The sequence below is a fragment of the Cladophialophora immunda genome (genome assembly GCF_000835495.1).
Source record: "Cladophialophora immunda strain CBS 83496 unplaced genomic scaffold supercont1.2, whole genome shotgun sequence".
Classification (NCBI taxonomy): domain Eukaryota; kingdom Fungi; phylum Ascomycota; class Eurotiomycetes; order Chaetothyriales; family Herpotrichiellaceae; genus Cladophialophora; species Cladophialophora immunda.
Genome location: NW_015622542.1, coordinates 5,656,359 through 5,679,563, shown reverse-complemented (window position 1 = coordinate 5,679,563; position 23,205 = coordinate 5,656,359). Strand labels below are relative to the sequence as shown.

Sequence of the window (23,205 nt, the reverse complement as noted above, 5' to 3'; positions counted from 1 at the left end):
AGTAGAAATGTCCGCCACTGGTACCCCGCCTCTTTGGCCTCTGCTGGAATACTCCGTACTAGGCAAGCGACCATGGAAGGGCTTCCTTTCCAGGGACATACACCTTGTCGGCATCATCGGATATTGCGGGCCGCAGTTCCTGGATCCCGGTTCACCATGAATTTCTCACACGAGGCATTCATCAAGGTGTCCTTTGTTCAAATCACCATGAATGGTGTGTCAATAAGATGCTTATAACCGATTCCTCTTGTTGCGTCTACAGACTATAGTAGATTAAAGATAGGTTACTCCTAGTTTACACACGCCCCAGATATGGAGTATAGATCGCCCGGGTGACTGAAATTCCTTCCTGCCCTATTCGCGTCTTTACAAGGTCAGTGGTTGTTTTGTGTTATGTTATGCGAGCTGTCCGGGGAGCCGCGGATGACTCCCTAGGAGCCATCAGTGTTGAATGTCGCCAGGTTGAGGCAGCACCAATATAATAGGTAGACAACCCCGTATTCCCCAATTCCCCGGATCCGCAGCAACCGCAGCAGCCGGAGTCGCCTCTTCAGTGCCGAACATACTGCAGCTCAACTCCGAAGGTATCCTTAGTCCATATTCTCTCAGTCCGAGTCTCTACTGCCCGGATCTAGCTGAATGAACTCGAACCATTAGACCTCTGCTCCTCTAAAGGCGTGAGCCCCAGCCTGAATCATCTCTCCTCAGATACTTCCCGGCTGCCTTCACGAATCAGCCCGTATCATCATGAACTCACCCACCCATTCTCATAGCGAACGACGGCAGAGCTTGACACATTACAAGCCAGTTCAAAGGATCAGCCAAGCGTGTCAGCATTGCAGGTAGGAAGCATGATAGTGTATCTAAGTCGACTACTGGACCCGGAGTTGACAATGACTTGGCTTGGGCAGGCGAAGAAAGGCCCGATGCACAGGCGACCGTCCGCAATGTCAGAACTGTAGGAAACTGCGTCGAGGTACCCAAGCATCGTCGTCCCTTTATCAACGCATGCTGATTTGATCGGTAGAGTGTATCTATCCAGACACTGTGCGCCATGACAAAGTCCGAGCTGACAATGATGAGTCGCTCGAGAAATTGTCATGTCGCCTGGAGGTGAACCTGATATATGCCACTGTGGGAAAAGGCGCTCATATCTGACATAGGAGGTTTGCAGCCGCCTCAGCAACATCGAATGCCTCCTCCACGGGACCGAATCTGCTCGAATCAGGTGCGCCGGCTTACTGCATGCCTCATACCATTCTGGTGACCTGATGTTAATCGAATGGCAAAACTAGGCCCTCATTCGACACAAGTCCCACTGACCAGAGCATTTTCGACCCATGTCCTGCACAGATTACTCTAGCAGGGCACACTACCAGAGATATTACACAGGCTGGGGCAGAACATTCGGCAGGAGACTCTTCCATATTTGTCAACAACGACGAGGCATTGAGTGAAGATTTGTCGCTTGCGGGAACGATACCATCTACAGTCCTTCTAGAGATAGTGGATATTTATTTCGCCTGCTGCCACAATCAGCCGTATTCATTGTTCCATGAGGCCAATTTCAGACAGCGACTCAGCCGCGGAGATATCCCACAACATTTACTGTTCGCGATCATGGCATCTGCAGTGCGCTTTTCGCAGAACCCATTCTTTGGAGATCGACACAGCATGGCAGTGTTGTATGCCAACCACTCCTGGAAATCCATTGTGTCAAGCTGTTTTTCAGCCACTCGAATTGAGGATATACAAACTCTACAATCTCTGACATTGCTCTCCATTTTTGACTTCTCAGGTTTGCGATTTCCTTCATCAAGCTGAAACTGTTACTGATTCATTATAGCGGGGCATGATCGACACGCATTGGCATGGGTGAAGATTGGACTATCCGTACGCATTGCGCAGTCCATGAGGCTGATGATGGAGAACCGAACCAACATGTCTTATGCCGATCAAGAAGAGCGCAGAAGAGTCTTCTGGTCTCTATATCTCCTGGATAAGCTTGTCACTTGTGGTCGAGCACAGCCACCAGCCATTCTGGACGCATCCTGCCAGTTACAATTGCCTTGCAGCGAGGTCGTTTGGAGGGCTGGATCGAGGCAGAAGACTATGAGTTTGCAACAGCTCTTTTGCAGAACGGGTCCAAAGCCCCCTCATGGCGCAGGGCCGTTCAGCAACGTCATTGCAATGGCATATACCCTCAGTCGAACAGCGCAATACATGCTGCAGCAGTTTAACATGCAGGACCAGGAACCGCCATGGGACGCCAACTCGGATTTCGCCGCCATACAATCCGATCTCCTTTACCTCGAAAGCCGCTTGGAGATGCAGAAAACACTAAGCGAAGTTATGTCTCGACATACGGCCCATGGAGACATCGATCAACAATCTGCTGGACCAGCGATATTCTCGCGTGCCTTGTTTCACCTCTGTTACTGTCTCCTTCACCACCCTTTTCTCCTACGTCGGCGACTGGAGTCCTGTCAAGTTCCTGCCCCGTCTAGCTTTCTTTCTCGCGCATTCGATGCGGCTTGGGAAAACTCGAAGCGTCTGACGCTTCTTTTGCAAGAGGCCCGGTGTTCGGGTGCCACTACAGGTGCTTCGTTTTACGGCTATTGCACAGTCGTGGCGGGGACCATTCTGGCTCTGCATCGACATCATTGCTCAGATACCAGGAGACTCGAGTCTGCGGAGCTTTTGAAATGTAACATTAGCTTTCTGGAAGATCTCGGTCAATTCTACCGGAATGCTTGCTCTATCGTGAGAAGACATCTATCGTTGTTTGCTGATGCAGCTGACCCAGCCACAGGGACAATCTCTGAAGCGTTTCGCCGCCGACACGTCCATTTTTGCCTCCTTGATATCCGATTCGGCACTCCCCGACGGGTTGACCACCAAGAATTTCGAGGTTGTTTTGGATTTGCTAGACTATAGTACCATGTCTGAAACTGCTCCTGTACTCGAGAGCGAGCCCGCCGATTCCAACATTTGGCACTATGGTGATGCCTGTTGGGACGAGCTCTTTGGGACTTTCGACATGGTTGATTTCACCACTCAGTCAATTCAGTTCGATGCCTCTTCTGGGGATGGAGACGGGACTGAATCATCCCAACTTTCCTATTACTTTTGAGAAAAAGGTTGTCATACTAAAAAGTAGACCTTGAACAAAAGCAAGGTATTTGTATGAGTTATCAGTGAATGCAGTTAAATGCATACAGCGTGAGGTGTCGGAAGGAGACAACTCTTTGGAAGCTAAAGCGGTATACCTGACTACAGCCTTGCCTTGACCGTCTTCTCCAATTCTGTGGCATCCCGTTTGCTCCATTGTTTGACGACGTTCCTCTGGATCTTACCACTTTGCAGCCTGGGGATGGCGTCGACGATGCTCACCCCTCCCGTCAATGCCTTGTGCTTCGCCACCTTCCGTGATACGAACTCTTGAATCGCCGATGTCAGGTCTACCTTCCTCGAAGCGTGCTGATGCAGAGTCACATACGCCCTGGGATATTCCTCTCCGTGTAGCACAATTCCCACCACGGCAGCATCCGTGATATCATCGTGCTCCAACAGCACCGCCTCCAGCTCAGCGGGGGCGACCTGAAATCCATTGACCTTGATCAACTCTTTGCTGCGATCCACAATCCACCACTTCCCGCCGGAATACTTTGCGATATCGCCTGTTTTGAGCCACCCGTCTTCGGTGAGCGTTTGTGACGTGGCCTCCGCATTCCTCCAGTAACCGGCGGTTATTTGAGGCCCTCGAATCCAGAGTTCACCCCCTGTAGCTCCACCGACCTCTCTTCCTTGCTCGTTCACTAACATTGCCTGTGTGTTTGGGAGCAGCGAGCCCACGCTTCCGGTATCATCGGGTGTGGTTCCCGGAATCATCAGTCCGGTACAGGTGGTCTCGGTCATGCCCCAGCTCTGCGCAATGACGGCCCCCTTCAACTGTTTGGTGACCGCATTCTGCAGCTCACTGCTCAGAGGCGCAGCCGCGCTCATCAGATATCTGACTGAACCGAGATCGTATTGAGTGACCTCGGGTCTCTTGTGCAACATCGAGATTACGGGTGGAACCACCTGCAGAGTCGTGATCTTGTGCGTCTGAATGTGCCTCAAGTAGTCGTTGAAGCGGAATTGAGTCATCAAGAACACGGGCGTGCGGAGCTTGCATACGATGACGATGGAGAAGAGCTGAGCGTATGCGTGGTTCAGGGGTAAGAACGCGAGCCAACGTTCAGGGTGAAGAGTGACGAGGGATTGGTCCGCATTGTGTGCTTTGGCGTATATGACCTGTAGATCATCAGTATCGTAGTCGCTGCTTAGGTGGTCGATATTGGACAGAGTTGTGCTCGATGATCGTACCTGACAAGCATTTGCCACAACGTTTGCGTGCGATATGCGAACCCCCTTGGGCGTCCCGGTCGTCCCGGAGGAGAAGTTCACACAACTCACGGTCTTCCTGCTCCTCTCGCCTCGCAACGGATCCCACTGCCAATCTCTACTTTCCTCCTCACTGCCGAGCATGCTCTTCCAGTCCCGGACTCCGTGCTTTGATATGTTGCAGTCCACATCCGAGAACTGAAACACCCGATCGAGCGGCAGTCCGGCTGCCTCTGCTGCTTTGACACCACAGTCAAGCAGACTTGGATGGACCAGCATGAGTGCCGCGTCACTCATTCTCAGCTGCCGTGACACTTCCTCCACCGTGTAAGCTGGACTAGCGCCGCTGAAGAAGCAACCTGCCCCTGCCGCGGCGAGGTAAACCACAGGCAGGTAAACATGATTCGGAGACAGGACCATGACGGCTCGCTGACGGGGGATCTGGAGTCGTTCCAGGCCAACGGCAAACCGGCGGATGAACAACAGGGTATCGGCCACGGAGAGCCTGATGGAAGGGTTGGAAGCATTGATCCACAGAGGCCGAGATTGGTCCTCTTGAGCCTGTTTCGGGTCAATGGTAGGGAAGAGGTAGGAGAGGATATTGCATTCTGGAATTTCAATGTCAGGGAACGGCGACGAGACTTGCATGACGGCGGTGACTTGTTGAACTACGGAAGAGACTGAGAACAATGACCGGGTGGCATCTTATCGAAAGGAAACACCTCTGAGCTGCCGCATTATGGCTGTCCAAGAGCAAGCTCATGTGCTACCATGCTCGTTCAAGGCTGTGGAGTGTCCAGAGGAGCATTTCCCACGCACGGTCCAACCCCGACCCGTCCGTGGCTGTCCCGTCGTTGGATTCCCAGTGCATTCCGCTGTGTCGTCCGCAATAACCGGGGGCCAGTCTTGTTGCCCAGCGGATAGCGGACCGCTCCTGAATGGATGAGTGAGGTTCCCCCAATGGAGTGGATTCATCCGATATGGTCAGACATGGCTGTGGGGCCTTCTCCGACAGATGCGGTAGACATCACGAATGCTCCTTTGCCCGCGCCAGGGATGTTTACTCTGCTATGATTGCAAGTATCGATGCCAGCAGCCCGTAGTAAGCCCATCGTTGACTTCTCTGCTATCGCGATCCTCATACAAATACTCTTTGGACACAATTCATCTCCAGGCCCAAAGTTTAAGCGTTGAGCCCTGACAATCAATAACCCTTCGCAACATACCAGCACCTACATATTTTAAACCCCTGACCTGGCGGCCTTATCAGCACCAGTTTGTCCCCGATATCATCGAAAACGAGACAGAGAGGCGTACAGAACCAGAAGATGCCCAAGGCCGTATCGATTTCACCTGTCGAAGGAGAACAAGGCTCTATATACTTCCCACTACGCCTTGATGAAGTGCCACGGCCTAGACCCGAAGGCAAACAAGTGTTACTGAAGATGCACGCCGCTGGAATCAATCACCGCGACCACTTCATCCGACAGAACCTTTACCCAGACATTGCCTTCGGCGTGCCACTCTTCGCGGATGGGTGCGGCACAGTCATAGTGCTAGGGCCAGATGCGGAAGCAAAGTGGCTGAACAAGAGAGTGATCGTATGTCCTGCAGCTGGCTGGCACGCAGATCCTCTGGGACCTGAGGACAAGTTTAGCATTCTCGGCGGCACGTCAAGAAATCAGAACGGCACGTTGCAGGAATACATGGTCGTCGATCAGGATGCGCTCGAGGTGGCACCGACCCATCTGAGCAACGTGGAATGTGCGGCGCTCCCCCTTACGGGCCTGACTGCGTGGAGAGCCGTCATGACCAAGTGCACCCAACATGTCGGTTTAGGTAAGAAGATATTGGTCACCGGGATAGGTGGCGGCGTCGCCTTGATGGCACTAGAATTCGCTCGCACAGTGGGGACAGAGGTTTTTGTCACCAGTGGAAGCCTCGAAAAGATAGAGGCTGCGAAGACACGGGGCGCCGTGGGAGGTGTCATCTACAGAGAAACTGGTTGGGAGTCGAAATTGTTAGTACTCACGGGAGGGATGCGACTGGACGCTGTTATTGACGGTGCCGGTGGCAATATCGTGGACAGCGCGATTAAACTCTTGAAGGTACGTTTGTCCTCTACTGTGGTCGACCGAGGTGTGGCAAGCCACTAACATCATCCCAGCCAGGAGGTGTGCTGGTGGTATATGGGATGACCCTTGGCCCGAAAATATCGTTTCCAATGTCGGCTGTCCTCAGGAACATGGAAATCAGAGGCACCACGGTCGGATCGAGGAAGGAGTTCGAGGACATGACACGAGCCATCAACGAGAAGCGCATCAGGCCAGTCATTTCCAAGGTGGTGAGGGGACTCGACTTGGAGCGAATCGAAGAGTTGTTCCATGATATGAGAACGGGAGCTCACTTTGGCAAACTCGTGGTCTCTTTTGATGTCAAAGAGACGATGTCCAAGCTTTGAACGGGTCACCACAAATTCATGGAAATGTAAAAATTATCAACTTTACGTCTAGTCAATATTCGTTGGATAAGTTAGAACCAGAAGAGCATTCTGATAGTTACTGGATCTAATATAGTACCTAATCTTCGCTAGTGATTGGGGGAGAACTCCGTCTTTTTGCTCAAAGGAAAAGTATTGAGACACTCTTTTGGACGTTTATCATGTCTCTGTTCATATCTGAGCACACAAGTCGCTTCTGTGCCGGCCTTGTTCCCACGCCGGACCGCCATCCGCGCGGCTCCAGACTTCGGAGTGATCTAATGGGTACCAGACCCTTGCAGAGATCCCGTGATGCCTTCACCAACATGACTAGGCTATTTAGAGAGATTTACGCCTTGAACTATCGTTGTGCTTCATATTCATAGCTTTTTGTCTTTCAGAGCGAGCCAGATTGTTGGCACAGCGATCGTCCGGGGAGACAGCGAGCACTCGAAATCATGACGACCACGTCGACATTCCAAAGCCCCCATCCTGAAAGCGATGGATACATTGTCAGCTTTCCAACGCAATATGTCATGTTAGCCACAATCAAGCGGCCCGCGCAAATGAACTCAATCACCTACAGACTGCACTGGGAAATGGACGCTCTGATGAACTGGTTTGAAGACGAGTCCGAACTCCGGGTGGCAATCGTCACGGGCGCCGGCAGCAAGTCATTCTGTGCGGGCTCCGATCTTATCGAGATGTTGGAGGTGAAAGATAAAACCGGATCCTCCTCACACGAAGAGCATGAAGGTCACGCCCATCCACAGTCTGGGTTCGCTGGCATAAGCCGGCGCGCTGGGCGGAAGCCCATCATTGCAGCGGTCAACGGTTTCGCGTTGGGAGGTGGCTGGGAGATCGCTCTCAATTGGTATGTCCACATCCTGTAATAATGTATTTCCTCGACGCTGACACAACCACCAGCGATGTTGTAGTGGCTTCTCCAACAGCCTCCTTCGGCCTTCCAGAACCCAAAGTAGGGCAGTACGCCTACAGTGGTGGTCTACCCCGACTCGTACGCAGTGCCGGGTTACATGTTGCAAGTTATATAGCTCTCAGCGGCCGGTCCATCAGTGCACAGGAAGCGCTTGCGTATGGACTGGTTAACAGGATATCCAAGAGTGGCGACTCACTCATCTCAGAGGCACTGGAAGTTGCTGGAGAGATTGCTTCACTATCGCCAGATGCAATTATTGTGACTAGGGCAGCTTTGAGGGAGGCGTGGAAGGCTGCCGATGTGGAAGTGGCCTTCCAGGGTATCCATAGAACCTTGTACCCCAAGCTTAAGGAGGGTGAGAATTTCAGAGAAGGCCTGGCTGCTTTCAAAGAAAAGCGGACTCCTTGCTGGAAGCCCTCGAAGTTGTAACGCTGCTTTTGGTTATACTTCTGCCCACTGCACAATGCTCAAGCGCCTTGAGAGAGCGAACTAGGAGTGGAATGGCATTTTTACCGGGGTTACATCAACTTCTCCCCTCTGTAGTATAGTCTACTCTCTCCGACATTAGGTCATACCCTATATGCTATAGTTTAGACCTGAACTCCAGACTCTAAGCAGCTCTATACCGTGGCTTCTATGGAAGTCGAAGTTGGGTTCAATTGTCTTAGTTCCAGCCGGGGAAGGGACCACTCCGGGCGAATCAGAGCTGTTCTTTGACGGTCCGCTATACGGTCCGCTATTGCAGATAAACAAGAAAATTCTAGACTCTTAACAATTATTGAGCCATCAGACCTCGACGAGAAACTGACGGGGTCCGCAGAGACCGTGTCCACGCGGTATGCGGTCCGCTTCCCCGAAGCCTTGACCAATCAAACGGTCCTGCTAACCACTTTGAGGCAATTCCTCGATCCGACCCTATCTAGAGAGGTCGTTCCTTCACAATCTGGTGCCTACGACTAACCTTCATTTCGCGGAGGGAAGCGGGGATTCTTCATAGGCATGGCCAAGGTCGGGGCCCCAGGGCGAGCACGGCTACACTATCCTCAGACGCCCCCTTGCTAAGGACATATAATAAAGTCTCCATTCCCCAGATACGAAAGGTTGGTTTTCTGCTCTTGCCCTAAGAAAGTCTCCTGATTCATTCCTCCAATATGCAAGAAGCTCACAAAGTGGTCAGTCTTGACGTTGTTCCACACACACTCATGGAGAAGGAACAAGAGGTGCATATCGAGCGATTCGACGATGTCGCCGACCTTCCAGATCTCGACGCAGGCAAAACTGAGGCTGAAAAGGCTGAAATTGTATGTTCTGCCAGCCCCCCACAAACTGTCCGACTCTCATGCCTATCTTCTTGCAGGACCGGGCTCTTCTATGGAAAGTTGATCTTTGGCTCATCCCATGGCTTGGCTTGCTCTACCTGCTTTCTTTTCTGGATCGATCAAACGTCGGCAATGCTCGTCTCGCGGGGTTGGAGGAAGATCTACATATGGATGGGGGCGACTACAACACTGCGCTTACTGTTTTCTTCGTAAGTGGATTTCACCGGTTCTTCCCTACCTAAAAGTCTCATGACAGAATGGGCTAATACAATGTGTCCCCAGGTTACGTATGCTCTGGCCGAGCCGGCGACAAATGTCCTTCTGAGGCGACTGACACCTCGAGTCTTCTTCACCGGTATCATCGTCTCCTGGGGGCTGGTGATGACTTGCATGGGTCTTGTCCACAACTACTCCGGTCTGCTGGCTTGTCGAATCTTCCTCGGTCTGGCCGAGGCGGGTTTGTTTCCAGGAGTCAACTATTACCTTTCTTGCTGGTATAAAAGGAGCGAACTCGGCTTGCGAGCCGCCATCTTCTTCTCTGCCGCGGCTCTCGCGGGCTCTTTTGGGGGCCTGCTAGCTGCGGCCATTGCACAAATGGATGGTGTCGGCGGTAAGCCCGGTTGGGCGTGGATATTTATCCTCGAAGGTCTAGGGACGATGGTTGTCGGTGGTTTCTGCTGGGTCATGGTATTCGACTGGCCAGAGACAGCCCGTTTTCTGACGCCCGATGAACGGATCCGAATGCGTCGACGTCTCGCCGCGGATAGACAAGCTAGCAACCAAGAGCAGTACGACAAGCGACACTTCTACGCCGCGGTAAGAGATTGGAAGACCTGGTCATACGCAGTCATTTACATGGGCTGTGATTGTGCTCTCTACGCCTTTTCCCTCTTCCTTCCCACCATCCTGCGCGGTTTGGGCTACGAGGGAACTCATGCGCAACTTCTATCAGTCCCACCTTACGCGGGAGCAGCCATTGCGACTATTACTATTGGTTATATCGCCGATCGCACCCGCCAGCGGGGATATTGCAGTATGGTTTCATCTGCCATTGGCATTGTGGGCTTCGTCATGTTGTTGTCCACGGACAATCCGCATGTCCAATATGCCGGGACATTTTTGGCAGCGATCGGGATATACCCAAATATCCCCAACTCGCTCTCATGGGCCAGCAATAACACCGAAGGCGTCTACAAACGCGGGATAGTTATTGGCATCGCCGTTGGGGTGGGCAACATCAGCGGCGTGGTCAGTTCCAACATCTATATCACGCGACAAGCCCCCCGCTTCTGGACCGGCCACGGCGTAGTCCTCGGGTTCTTGGTGGTGTGTCTGTTTGGTGGAACCGCCTTCACCCGCGTCATGCTCAGGATTGAAAACTCGAAGCGCCTGAGCGGCAAGCGGGATCGTATGCACGATGGCATGACCAGCGAACAAATTTGGCTCATGGGCGACAAACGTCCCGACTTCATCTACACTCTTTGAGTGCAACTGTGCCGGCCAGGTAATCATTTTTTGGCTCTAAGAGCTCTGGTTATGAATAGATTCCGTGAGGGCGAAGAGGAAAAGCTTACCGATTGGACACGGAGGGAGTATTTGGAGCTGATGGATCGCAATGCAAGTTCTCTCATACAACCCTAACGCATGCCACGTATACTGAGATATTTCCCGTACCCTTCGGACCCATCTGGACATGCCAAAGCCTCCAACTAGTTGCATTAATTCAAGCTGTTACGGTGTAGCGTATCCTAGGAGATATTGGTTGATCAAAACACTTACTTTCTTCAGTGTTCCTGGCACTTGGATCTCCCTGGGGTCGATGGCCAGATCTTATGCCAACGGAAAATACTCAAAAGATGGGAGTCGCAGCATCCTTTCTCGGCGTGCCCATTTCGGTTAGTCGCCCTCGCAGCTTTTGTGGAGACCTGATTCGCCCACTTGTACTCCGTACCCTGTCATCGTCCTTACATGCATCCTCTGCTCAGGCGCCTTCGCTTGCACTGCCCTGATGGCCTCTGTGACTGCCGAACTTGACATAAACCACCAGTCAACAGCTGCCCCAGCGATCTCGTCTGTATTCTCACGCACTTCCATTGTCGCGACACGCGTAACGGCCCTTATGGGCCTAATTTCTGGCAGTGCGCCGACAAGCTTCAAAGCAGCTCCGCAAGATTCCCAAATGAGGTGTCTAACCATTAACCAGGTAAGAAGACCTATCCCAGGATGCGTAATGCAAACTCGGCGAGACTATCCATACAACGGGCCGCCCGAAGTGTCGAATCGCGTCAGGCCTAGTCTTTCGCCATCCAACTGGGTGAGCCTGCGCCAAGAAGATGCCTCGCGACTGCAGCCTCACCGGCGCAGACTTAACATAACCACCACGTCTCTCCACGGACGCTTGCGAATAGATTCTGCGCTGATATTCTTGACGAGTCGCTCGAACGTCATCTGACCAAGAATTTAAGGGACGCCCTCCCCGTGTCTTGCGATGCGTCTCTTAGAGCGCCAACCCGATGGCGACCTCATCCTTCGCGAATTCACCGACAAAGACGTCCCTCCCTACGCAATCCTCTCCCACACTTGGTTTGAAGACAACGAAGAGGAGGTCAGCTTTCAAGATGCGGAAGATGGGTCGGGCAAACGTAAGGCTGGTTGGGAGAAGATCGCCTTTTGCTCGAATAGGGCTGCGGCGGATGGCCTTCGATACTCCTGGATAGATACATGCTGCATCAACAAGAAAATCTTTGCCGAACTTCAGAAAGCCATCTCGTCTATGTTCCGTTGGTATCAGCGCTCCACGAAGTGCTACGTCTACCTTTCCGATGTCTCGTTTCACGACACACAAGCTCCCTGGGAACAAGCATTCCAAGAAAGCAGATGGTTCACCCGCGGCTGGACACTTCCGGAGCTCCTCGCGCCCACATCAATTGAATTCTTTTCGAGAGATGCCCATCGCCTAGGTGATATGCGTTCCCTGGAGCGGCAGATTCACGAAATTACGGCAATCCCAGTGACGGCGTTAAGAGGGAAGCCATTATATCAGTTCAGCGTCAACGATCGAATGCGGTGGAAGGAGTCCCGTGATACCACGAAGGAAGAGGACCTAGCCTACTCATTGCTTGGCATTTTTGATGTGGAAATGCCTCTCGAGTATGGCGAAGGGAGAGTGGCGGCGTTCGAACGGCTCCGGAAAGAAATTGACAAGTTGAAAGATTGCATCAAGGACATTCGTCTTATAGATCCCATTGATCATAAGCAGGATATCGAGGACAAAAGGGGCGGCTTATTAAAAGGCTCGTACCGCTGGATCATCGAACATTCCGACTTCCAAAATTGGCGCAGTGGCGAACAGAGGCGCCTGCTATGGATCGAGGGCGATCCTGGCAAAGGGAAGACTATGCTACTTTGCGGCATCATCGACGAGCTGAAGGAGTCGATGAACAAAACCGATCTTCTGTCGTTCTATTTTCTTGAGGCTGCTAACTCTCAGGTCAGCAACGCCACGGCCGTCCCAAGAGGCCTGATATATATGCTTGTCTGTCAGCAGCCATCGCTAATATCGCATATTCGGAACAAGTACGAGCACTCAGGCAAAGCACTCTTTGAGGACTCGAACGCGTGGTTTGCTTTGTGCGATATATTCAGAGACATCTTGCAGGACCACAATTTGAATAAAACTTTCTTGATTGTCGACGCCCTGGACGAATGCTCGGCCGCGGACTTGCCAAAACTGTTAGGATTCATCGTCAAGATGTCATCTATATCCCCTCATGTCAAATGGCTTGTCTCCAGTCGTCGTTGGCCCTCAATCGAGCGGGGTCTGGATGAGATTGAATCTAAAGTGCGGGTTCGTCTGGAGCTGAATTCTCGATCTATTTCGGATGCCGTCGGAGGCTATATTCAATACAAAGTGGGCCAGCTCAAGTATGATGCCAACACTCGAGACGTAGTACTCGGGTATCTATCCTTGAATGCAAACGACACTTTCCTTTGGGTCGCTTTGGTTTGTCAAAGGCTCCAGAACACCCCCCGGGCGTTGGTTCGTACGAGCTTGAAAATGTTTCCACCCGGACTTGATTCCTTTTATGGACGAATGATGAGACAAATATCCGAATCAGAAGGCTCCGAACTCTGTAAGCGAATCCTTGCCTTGGTCTCAGCCACATACGAACCGATCACCCTGTTCGAATTATCGTCCCTTATAGAGCTACTCGAGAGTGTGTCCGACGATCGGCAGTCCTTGGAGGAGATGATTGGCCTATGTGGTTCTTTCCTTGCGATTCGTAACGACACCATCTACTTTGTGCACCAGTCAGCGAAAGATTATCTACTCGAAAAGGCTTCCGCTGAGATCTTTTCCCATGGAATGAAAGAGATGCACCAACATATTTTCTCAAGATCGCTTCGAGTCATGTCCAGAATGTTGCGAAGGGATGTCTATGACCTGGGCCGACCAGGGTACCCGATTGAGCATGTTCAACGACGAAATCCTGACCCACTGGCAGCATGTCGCTATTCCTGTCTGTACTGGGTTGATCATCTCTGGGAGTGGGAGTCTCCCGAGTGTACAGATTGCAACGTCGACCTGCAGGATGGAGGCTCGGTAGATTTGTTCGTGAAGGAGAAATATCTCTACTGGCTCGAGGCACTGAGTCTTTGCAAGAGCATGTCAAAGGGAGTTCTTTCAGTGGAGAAACTTGAGGCACTCACGCAGGTAAGATCTAGATACCAGTATCATGTAGATACCTAATGGTTCTCACTAACTTCATTAGGGGAGACCCGGTGCTTCCGAACTTGCCGAGCTATGTACAGACGCCCGACGATTTATCCTGTATAATAAGCAGGCAATAGAGACCAGCCCTCTCCAGGCATATTACTCTGCACTCACATTTAGTCCAAGCGGAAGCCTGATTAGGCGTCATTTCAGGACTGAAGAGCCACGAGATGTTGAGATCAAGCCGCCAGTAGGAGACAAATGGAGTGCGTGCCTGCATACGCTCGAGGGCCACACAGAACGTGTGAACGCAGTGGCGTTCTCAGCTGGCGGAGAAAAGTTAGCATCAGCATCAGACGAGGGCACGATTAAGATTTGGGACCTTGGTCGCGTACAGTGTGTTCAAACATTAACGGAACATAGTGGCGGCGTTGCTGCCGTGGCTTTCTCTAAAAAGTCGGCACTACTAGCGTCAGCATCAGATGACGGCACTATTAAGAGATGGGATGCTGACAACGGCAAGTGCATACAAACTCTCAAGATTCACAAGATTTACACACCCCGTGCCCATCGAGTGGCATTCTCACCTGATGGGTGCCATTTCGTGGCGTTTCAAAACGGCGATGCGGTTAGGATCTGGAATACGAGCAACGGCATGTGCGTTCTGATTCTTGAGCATCATTCCCAGCTCTATTCTGCTGCTCTCTCATTTGACGGAGCCAAACTTGCTTCGGCATCCGATGGGACGATCAAAATCTGGGATTCAACCGGCGGCCAGTGCTTGCAGACACTTAGGGGCCATCATATTGGTGTGGTCTCCGCACTGGCTTTTTCGCATGACGGAAAATTGCTGGTGTCTGCGTCGCGCGATGGCATAATCAACATCTGGAATGTTGACAGTGGTGAGCACGTCCGACAACTGAAGGACAAACTCCCAGCATTGTCTATAGCCTTCTCGCCAGAAGGGACCCAGATGGTCTTAGGAACGGTTGATGGAACGATCAAAATTTGGGATACGAAGCGTTACGAGTGTCTACAGACGTTCGAAGGCCACAACAGCTCAGTCAGCTCGGTTACATTCTCACCCGATGGAACTCGCCTGGCGTCAGCATCACTGGATGGCACGGTCAGAATTTGGGACACCAAGAGCGCTTATGGTAATCAGACGGTCAAGCACCACAGCGTCTTTCTCACTTCATTGGCATTCTCCCCAGACTTGGTAAGGCTGGCGTCGGCGTCATGGGACTGTGCAGTCAGAATCTGGGACTCATCTAGCGGCGATTGTATACAGACGCTTCAGGGCCATAGCAGGACCGTCAACACTATTACCTTCTCACCCGACGGAGCTCGACTAGCGTCAGGGTCGCGTGACGATATGGTTAAGATCTGGGATATATATAGTGGCGAGTGTGTGGTAACACTCAAGGGCCATAGTAGCGATGTTGGTTGGGTTGAGTTCTCTCACGATTCGACACGGCTCGCTTCAGCGTCATTCGACGGTGTAGTGCGAATCTGGGACGTCCGTAGCGGTGAGTGCTTGGTGACATTTGAGTACAACCGTACGACCGCCTTGTCACACGGTCCAAACTACCTCTCGTCGGCAGCGTTCTCACACGATTGGAGCCGGCTCGCGTTGGGGATCCAGCGCGCGGCGGGGACCCAGCTCATGGTCCGGATCTTGGATGTTGGCAGTGGCGAGTGCCAGGAGATGCTCGAGGACTGCGACGTTGGCTCTTCGTCGCTGGCCTTTTCGCCCGACTCAACTCGCCTTGCGGCGGCCACGTACGACCGCACAGTGCGAATCTGGAACGCCGTCAGCGGTGAGTGCCTGCAAACGTTCAACATCGGCAGATGGCTCAACAAAATTTCGTTCGACAGTACGGCCTTGTACCTTTACACTGACATTGGCGCTATTGCTCTCAATACATGCTCGGCTTCAACCACAGCACTCGTCAAAACGGAGCCTCAAAATCCGCAATATCGAGGCTTGGGCCTGAGCTCAAATAGAGAGTGGATCACATATAACTCAGAAAACATTCTTTGGCTACCGCATGAGTATCGGCCACTTCGTTCAGTCATCTCAGGAAGTATGATCGGCATGGGAGTAAGGACTGGAAAGGTGTGGATATGCAATCTGCAGATGCCAACTTTGCTGGGACCAGCGAGGTGAAGTGCTTTGGCTTTGAAGAGATATTTCGAGTTGGAAAGCTCGATTTTTTGGTGTTCTGAGCGTTTAATGTGACAAATTGGCAACACGTCGAGAAAGGGCAGAGCAGCTTTGGGAAGCATACCGCGTGGAGGAATATTTCCAGTCCGAACGAGCGGGCAACAGTTTGTCTGCAAGATTGCACAGTCCTGGAGGCAGGCAGGAAGAGGCTGAAAGCAAATTTGGGAGATGCCCCTGAAACTGTACAGAGCAATGGAAACGATGGTAGGTAACCTACATACTAGCCAGCTGTGCAAAGGCACGGTTCTGCGCGCGCAGCCTGCTTCTTGCTTTCTCGTCTGCATGAATCTTACAGACCTTTGAGCTCACACATGATGCTCTTTCGACGCTGAAGTCAGTACACCTAGGCAATCTCGCGCATAGCATGTGGTCGATTCAGGCTTTTCGATCCCGACAGCCTCCCCCGTCTTCGAATCAGAGCTGCAGGATTGGAAGTGTTGATTGATTGATGGAATATGTGCTTCTCTCACGGCGCTAGACGATATTGGTTCCTTTTCGTACGGGTCTCTTGCAACAAGACGATGTGCCAGCATTTCATACAGCGTGAACAGGCAATCGCGTACGTGCAAGATCCAGGCTATTGCAGCCCTTATCAGCCTTAGCGACGCAGATTGCCGGCTCGCCGGGTCTGTTATCGTCTGCGGGCGGCCAATGGGAGAATTGCCCATTCCAAGCGACAAAAGCTACTCCATCGGTCGGTCCCGAGCGTCGAAAGTGGGTTACGAAAATCGTTTCCGTCGCTGATCTGGTGTGACAGCTTCTTATATACCCAACGTGCCGCCTAATGAAACAAACCCCAGGCTCGACTACTCCGAGAGCTACGGTAGCCACTTTCTCGACAGTGACCATGCCTGCAGTGTCGGTCGCAAACGGCGCAGCTCCCGCTGCAGAGTCATCGATCGATTTGCCCCTGTTCGACATCTCCCACGAGTCCTCGGAGCTGGGGAGGGAGATTGTCCAGGCGGCCGCGAAACATGGCTTCCTCTGGATCTCTGGCTCACCGTCCTCCTCGTCGGCGAATGATGGCGATCAGGGCAGTTACGATCTCGACGCCGCGACCGTGCAGAACGTGTTCGACATCGGCAGCCGCTTCTTCAAGGGCGCCAGCGGCGCAGAAAAGGCGGCCTGCAAGATCACCAAGAACCGCGGCTTCGTGGACATGAAGGTCGAGAACCTGGACCCGCAGAGCCACGCGCGGGGCGATTTCAAGCAGTGCTTCAACCTCGCCGAGCCGGATCCCGACACGTGCGCGTGGCGTCAACCGCTGCCGCCGCAGTTCTCAGAGTCCGCGGCCGACGCCGCGCTCCGGGACTTTCACGCCCGCTGCAGAGCCGTGGCGACGAGGGTCCTGCGCCTGATCGCGTTGGGCCTGGGGATAGAGGACGCCGACTGGTTCGTGAAGTCGCATGAGAAGTCACCCTACACGGTGCGCATGCTCTACTACCCCCAGCTCCCCGCCGGCACAGACTACCGCGCCGACGCAGACATCCGTGCCGGCGCGCACAGCGACTACGGGAGCATCACGCTCCTGTTCACGCGACCGGGCCAACCGGGGCTGGAAATCCTCCAGGACGACGGCAACTGGGCCCGCGTCCCCATCTCGCCCCCGGGCTACCACGACCCGGATTTCCCGCCGATCGTCGTCAACATTGGCGACCTGCTGCAGTTCTGGACCAACGGGCTGTTGAAGTCGACCGTGCACCGCGTCGTGCTCGTTGAGGAAGAGCAGCCATTAGAGCAACGGCCCAGCGCGTCGACGGCGGCCGCGCTCGGCACGGACAGATACTCCATCGCCGTGTTCGTCCAGCCGGCCGACGAGACCGTTCTGGTGCCCGTGCCATCGCGGGCGGTCTCGGAGCGCGCCGCGGCGTTTCAAAAGGTGCAGATCGGGAGCGGCGGTGGCTCGGCCACGGCCGAGACGTTGGGCCAGACCACTGCGGGCGAACATCTGCTCGGAAGGCTGAGGGCGACGTACGGCATTGCTGTCACGGGATAGAATGAGGGGATAGGGAGTGGATGGGGATGAAGTGGGAGGGTGGGCGTGGAGGTCTTGACAGGAGCTTTGAGATCATGCTATATCTGACGACGTTAACGTATCTGTCAACAAGATATTGGTTGTTCGTCCTTCTTGTGCAGCCTCATGACCGTAACCGCGCCTGCAATGGAAGAAATGGAACTCTCATCTCAATGCAGGACGCCTCGAGGCTAAGAGTATTTCCCGACACACAAACTTCCAAGTCTTCATCAGCAAGGTGCCACCCGCCTTGCTCAAATGGCTTCTTCTCCACTCTCTACTCCAAGAACAACAAAGTCTCCTCGAACCTTATACAGGCGTATCCTTGTTGAATTCATCGAGCGCAATCCAACAGGCCAGGTTGAACGATATCTTGGTCCCGGGCAGTCTTCGTCTCAGCTGGAGACTGCGCCACTGACGACACCTTTCTTCAGGCTTTGACTGGGGATCGGTTCGAGTTCTTTCCGCTCTCTTTATCTGTCTCCTGCTTTCCTTCAGAGGCTTACGGAGAATGAGTCTATTGTCCCTCTCGACTAAGGTCACAAGTCGACTAATTCTTGACCGCATCGTCGCCCCCTATGGCCCAGCCTTGCGACAACATCATTCTAACTCTTGCCCCTTTCTTGAACTAAATGATCGATCATCTCACGCTCTTCTGCTGCAATGGACTCGTGATGGAGAGAAGGTTGGAGATTTTGATGATATATTGCGTGGGAGATCGACGTTGCATGTGCTCGGAAATATAAACTCCCCTGAAGAGGGAGCCTCTCCGACTGTCCCGTCCCCACAAGAGCATCTCTTCGATCGAAATCAAACAGTTGACTCTCTTCGACGAATAGCCCGACGCTCAGCCACGCATGGATGGCACTAATAACTCCCAAGTATTCGAATAAAGCCATGGTTTTGGTACTAGGATGGGGCCAAAGGTTAAGACCCTCACTTGTACCGTCCCCTGGCCTGACGTAAGAAGCTTATATGGACATGGCACGCATGGCTTCCAGGTTCCCCCTCGCAGGATCGAAGGTTGTTTATCGGCTTCGCTGACTCGCCTGTCTAGGTGAAACACTTCTGGAACAGTCTTTATTCTCTTCCCCGGCATCGTCTCTACTCTGACGGAGATGGGCAATAGTCAGTATTGCAAGGTTGACAATCCTCCGAATGGAATAACAGTACGGGCTTATCTATGCCTCTGCCCTTGACGACTCTCGCTTCCGTTGTCTCTCCTACCTGGCTGGCAAACGAGAAGTCTTTGATATGGCATATAGAAGTTTTGTTGTCGTTCTGGCCGTTATCTCTCTGTTGCACTCTGCGTGCAGCCAGACGTTGACACTCTCAGAGTGCACTGTAAGTCTCGCCCCCAGCCACCCCACCATCCTTTTCCGCCAGTCTAACACTTCCTGACCAGGCCAATTGCACCTCCGACATCACAAGCAGATTCTCCGCGTGCAAGTTTGGCATCCAGTGCTTCTGTACAGACTCGCGCCTCTACGAGCTAGGGCAGGACTGTTGGCAATCCAACTGCACGGTCCGAGAAGCATTGAGTATGTCTTCGAATGAACTGGTATCTCGAAGGAAGTTATCGCTGATACACAACGGCCGCGCAAAATGTCACCTCAACCAGCTGCAACTTCCCAGATCGCAATAGGGGTCCAGCGAGCAGCGCCGTCACGTTCACCTCGATGGCGGTGGCTCTCTGCCTGGTTGCGACGCGGATAATAGCCCTGTGTCCAGACTTCGCCGTGCGATGGGGGTGGGATGATGTGCTCGTGGGGCTCGGGACGGTGAGGCGGACCACGTTGTCAATATTGCTCAAGCCTGGTGGTTGACCTTGACTAGGTCTTGATGATTGGCAATGCCATCTGCAACCCTATTTGTACGTCTTCACCACGGAACAATCGACCTTCCTTCTGACTTTCTGGTTAGCAAGGCATTATGGATACGGACGAGACACCTGGCGTCTACCCTTTGACAACACAAAGACTGTGGAAATGGTATGTGGCTGCGTGATAGTCACGTAGACGTGGGCATTTGCTGATGACCACCCCAGATATTCTACATCGGTGGCATCCTCTACGCCGTTGGCGTGGCGTCCACCAAAGTGGCCTTTCTCCTGTTCTACCTCAAGCTCTTTCCCTCCAAGACTCTCCGTTGGGTGGCGATTCCCTTGTTGGTGGCGACGCTGATCCAAGGGACCACGTTCACGTTCCTGTTCATCTTCCAATGCAGCCCGATATCCTACGCCTGGACGCAGTGGGACGGGACAGGACATGGAAAGTGTCTCAACTTCGACCTCGGCGCCGTGATGCACGCCATCACCAACATACTGCTGGACCTCTTGATCTTCGCGCTGCCGATATGGCAGCTTTGGAGCCTGAGCCTTTCCAAGAAAAAGAAGTTCCAGGTCATGTCCATGTTCTGCGTCGGGTTCTTGTAAGGGTTCCTATTCTCACGAAATGCCATGTTGCTTACCCACACAACAGTATCACTCTAGTCAGCATCCTGCGCCTGTGGAGCATGATCTCCATCGGCGACACCTGGAATCCAACATGTAAGAGTGGTCCGTCCCGCGGAGAGTTGACCCAGTTGACACCCTCGCACACAGGGGACTTTGTACCTTTCGGATACTGGTCCGACCTCGAGTTCAACGTCGGCATCGCCTGCATCTGCATGCCCTCCCTCCGCGTCGTGCTCCGCCGATACTTCCCCAACTTCGGCCTCGCGACCACGGACCGGGACCGCGAGTACGCCCTGTCGGGACCCAATATGGCTGCTGCGCCTGGCCCTGTGACACAATCAAGCCTCGGGAAAGCAAACTTGAAGTCGTTCCGGTCGTCGACCCGGCGCGTGACGGCAGACGACGCTTCAGACCAGGTCGAACTGTGCACGTACAATGTCACTGTGGCTGAACTGAAATAAGTGAACAATATCTGCTCCGCATATACGGTGGTGCTGATTCGGCGCCTCGTCACGCGGTGACCACGTGGACATGATGAAGTTACGACGAAATATATTGCGAGGACCACAATCTTGCGATGCTCATCGGCTGCCGGGCCACTTCAGCTTCTCGAGCGTGGACTGGGCTCATCACCGAACAATCATTACATGAAACCAATGAACGTGAGGGGGATATCCCATTCCTCGGTATCGATCCACGACGAGATCATTCCTGCAATAAAGACAAAACGGGAATGGAATGGGACGATTCCAACAGAGAAATCGTCGTTACGAGGAAATTGGTCTACCATAAGCTGTCTTTGATGTTTCGGTAAGCCTTGTCGACCACATGTCATCTGTGCCAGAACTAATTGTAGGACATAACTACTGGTAGACCAGTCTGGGTCTGGATGCTCTTTGAACAGTCGAAGCTGCGCGTTAGGGCATCCCTTAAGAAGCGCAACGCTGCTCGATGGTCGCAAACTGCCTTCTAAGCACTATGGCATCTTGCGCAACCCTTATCAGCCACTGGTTCGATTAGGGACTGATCAAGGTTACGGAGGGCAAGGGCGGTGCTGGGGCATTCAAAGATCACGCATTCAAGCAGCCGAATTCGAAGTTTGCCCCTTTTCATCTGGAAGTCGAGCTTCTTTTGGAGTTCGACCGAAAAGATAGCAGATCCAGAGGCGGACTGCGAAAGTGCACATTGCGAGCCTGAAAGGAAAGGGATACGGGGCGACAAAGAGAAAATCCGAGATTTATTGAAGGGCAAGAATCCACCGTCTAGGGTGACAAAATGAGCTGAGAGATTGCCTCGATATCCCTCTCTCCTGTATATACCATGAGCGCAGGGGCAGCCTTACCGCTCTGTAGAGTGCCGATCATCGGGCGCCACAGACGTCGGCCTGAAAACCGAGAGCCAGTGATTCTCTGGGCTGAGCCGTCTCCAGTCTACCCCGAGTATGTAATCCGCCTCTGCCTCGACCACGGGCAGCAGCATCTCCTTCAACTCTGGCGACTCTGGGTCCACGAGCAAGCCCCGGCGTCGCTGGTTATCCATGTACTCCGTCAGGCTCCGCGACCCGTGCTTGAGACTCCACTGGAACACCTCGCGCGGCGGGAGTCTGTCGAACCCGCCTTCGCGCCGTATGAGGATGGTGTCGCAGAGCACTTCTTCGCAGTGCCTGCGCAGCCGCGGGCCGGAGTAGAATGTGTGCCACAGGGACCCTAGCACGGGAACGGGGCGGAGGAAGGGGTTCACGTTCAAGCGGTACGCTTCGATAAACTCCAGCTTCCAGCGTACGTGGTCGGCGCCGGTCCTGGCGCCTTCGCCCCGTAGTTGATCCACCTGTGCTGTGTACTTGGGTCGTATGCGGGCCGGTCGGAGGAAGTCGTTCTGTTCCTGCTTGGGGATGCGGCACGTGTACGGCACCGCGGCGGAGCCGATCGCGAGGATGACAAGCGGGGTGAATTCGCCGCAGATGGCGAACACGATGGCGAAGGGCACGAGTTTTCCCAGGTCGTGTCGCGCGCGGAGAGCCAGTTGGTATTCCTCTCGGGTTATACTGGGTGCTGGCGCACCGTCAGCCTGGTCTGCGCCCCCGCCGCCGCCGCCATATTTCACCACGTCCTCGAGCCTGCGGTTTCCGAACCTCCCTCGGATCTTCTTCAACTCTTTATAGTTCTGCCAGGTGTGCCGGAATCCCGTCTTGTAGAAGGCGAGATAGGATTTTCCCAGACGGAAGTACCATCTCACCCAGTCACCAATGGGTATGGGCCCGTTGTAGTCTTGTTGATTGAGAGGCTCCGGCGTCGCGAGCTTCGCAGGTCTCGTGCTCGCAAGATTGCAACTCGATATCGGTGTCGACGGGACACAGGTTTGAACGGGAATCTCTGGATAGACGGGTTTGTCCTCGTAGTGCGAAGCCGCTGGGTTGGGGATGATCCGTTCAAGGGGTTTTTCGCCATGTCTCGTCGACACGGCTCGGTGCTTCACCAGACATATCGGCGATCTGAGACATGGAATCTGCGGCGTGATTTTTGCGCTCAAGCAGTGTCCATGTGCGCCGAACAGTCGCCCTCCAATGCCTCTCATCGAAAGCTAGAAGCACGCCGCTGCTGGTTGAAGGAACGCTGAGAACGACGGCCGCATCTTGACGCAGTTTTCAAAGAAATTTTTGTGGGGACGCCGG

The 23,205-nt window shown here is 53.3% G+C and overlaps 6 protein-coding genes across 7 annotated transcripts; 4 read left to right on the top strand and 2 right to left on the bottom strand.

The window, feature by feature from the left end:
- Nucleotides 1–614: 614 nt before the first annotated feature.
- On the top strand, nt 615–3,274 carry PV07_04168 (uncharacterized protein). The gene is made up of 7 exons (XM_016390952.1): nt 615–842; nt 912–976; nt 1,028–1,113; nt 1,164–1,228; nt 1,296–1,798; nt 1,847–2,763; nt 2,813–3,274. Exons 1-7 carry the CDS (start codon nt 748–750, stop codon nt 3,131–3,133), a joined length of 2,052 nt encoding a protein of 683 aa, XP_016252854.1. The 5' UTR covers nt 615–747; the 3' UTR covers nt 3,134–3,274.
- On the bottom strand, nt 3,274–5,034 carry PV07_04167 (uncharacterized protein; the record flags this gene model as incomplete). Its single annotated transcript, XM_016390951.1, has 2 exons — nt 3,274–4,296; nt 4,369–5,034. The coding sequence occupies 2 exons, from the start codon at nt 5,032–5,034 to the stop codon at nt 3,274–3,276; spliced, it is 1,689 nt and encodes a 562-aa protein (XP_016252853.1).
- Nucleotides 5,035–11,121: 6,087 nt separating this feature from the next.
- On the top strand, nt 11,122–16,008 carry PV07_04166 (uncharacterized protein; the record flags this gene model as incomplete). Its single annotated transcript, XM_016390950.1, has 3 exons — nt 11,122–11,327; nt 11,590–13,838; nt 13,897–16,008. Exons 2-3 carry the CDS (start codon nt 11,613–11,615, stop codon nt 16,006–16,008), a joined length of 4,338 nt encoding a protein of 1,445 aa, XP_016252852.1. The 5' UTR covers nt 11,122–11,327; nt 11,590–11,612.
- Nucleotides 16,009–16,827: 819 nt separating this feature from the next.
- Nucleotides 16,828–18,078, top strand: PV07_04165 (uncharacterized protein). The gene has a single exon (XM_016390949.1). It carries the CDS (start codon nt 16,850–16,852, stop codon nt 18,059–18,061), a length of 1,212 nt encoding a protein of 403 aa, XP_016252851.1. The 5' UTR covers nt 16,828–16,849; the 3' UTR covers nt 18,062–18,078.
- A 1,645-nt stretch (nt 18,079–19,723) lies between these two features.
- On the top strand, nt 19,724–21,968 carry PV07_04164. 2 transcript variants are annotated; one of them, XM_016390947.1, is made up of 7 exons: nt 19,724–19,860; nt 19,916–19,952; nt 20,003–20,070; nt 20,127–20,509; nt 20,560–20,627; nt 20,682–21,344; nt 21,408–21,968. In XM_016390947.1, the coding sequence occupies exons 1-6, from the start codon at nt 19,759–19,761 to the stop codon at nt 20,993–20,995; spliced, it is 972 nt and encodes a 323-aa protein (XP_016252849.1). In that variant the 5' UTR covers nt 19,724–19,758; the 3' UTR covers nt 20,996–21,344; nt 21,408–21,968. The 2 variants fall into 2 exon arrangements, with proteins under 2 accessions (XP_016252849.1, XP_016252850.1); XM_016390948.1 differs by lacking the exon at nt 21,408–21,968 and having other exon boundaries at nt 20,682–21,375.
- PV07_04163 (uncharacterized protein) lies at nt 21,751–23,158 on the bottom strand. The gene has a single exon (XM_016390946.1). It carries the CDS (start codon nt 23,106–23,108, stop codon nt 21,873–21,875), a length of 1,236 nt encoding a protein of 411 aa, XP_016252848.1. The 5' UTR covers nt 23,109–23,158; the 3' UTR covers nt 21,751–21,872.
- Between the last annotated feature and the right edge of the window lie 47 nt (nt 23,159–23,205).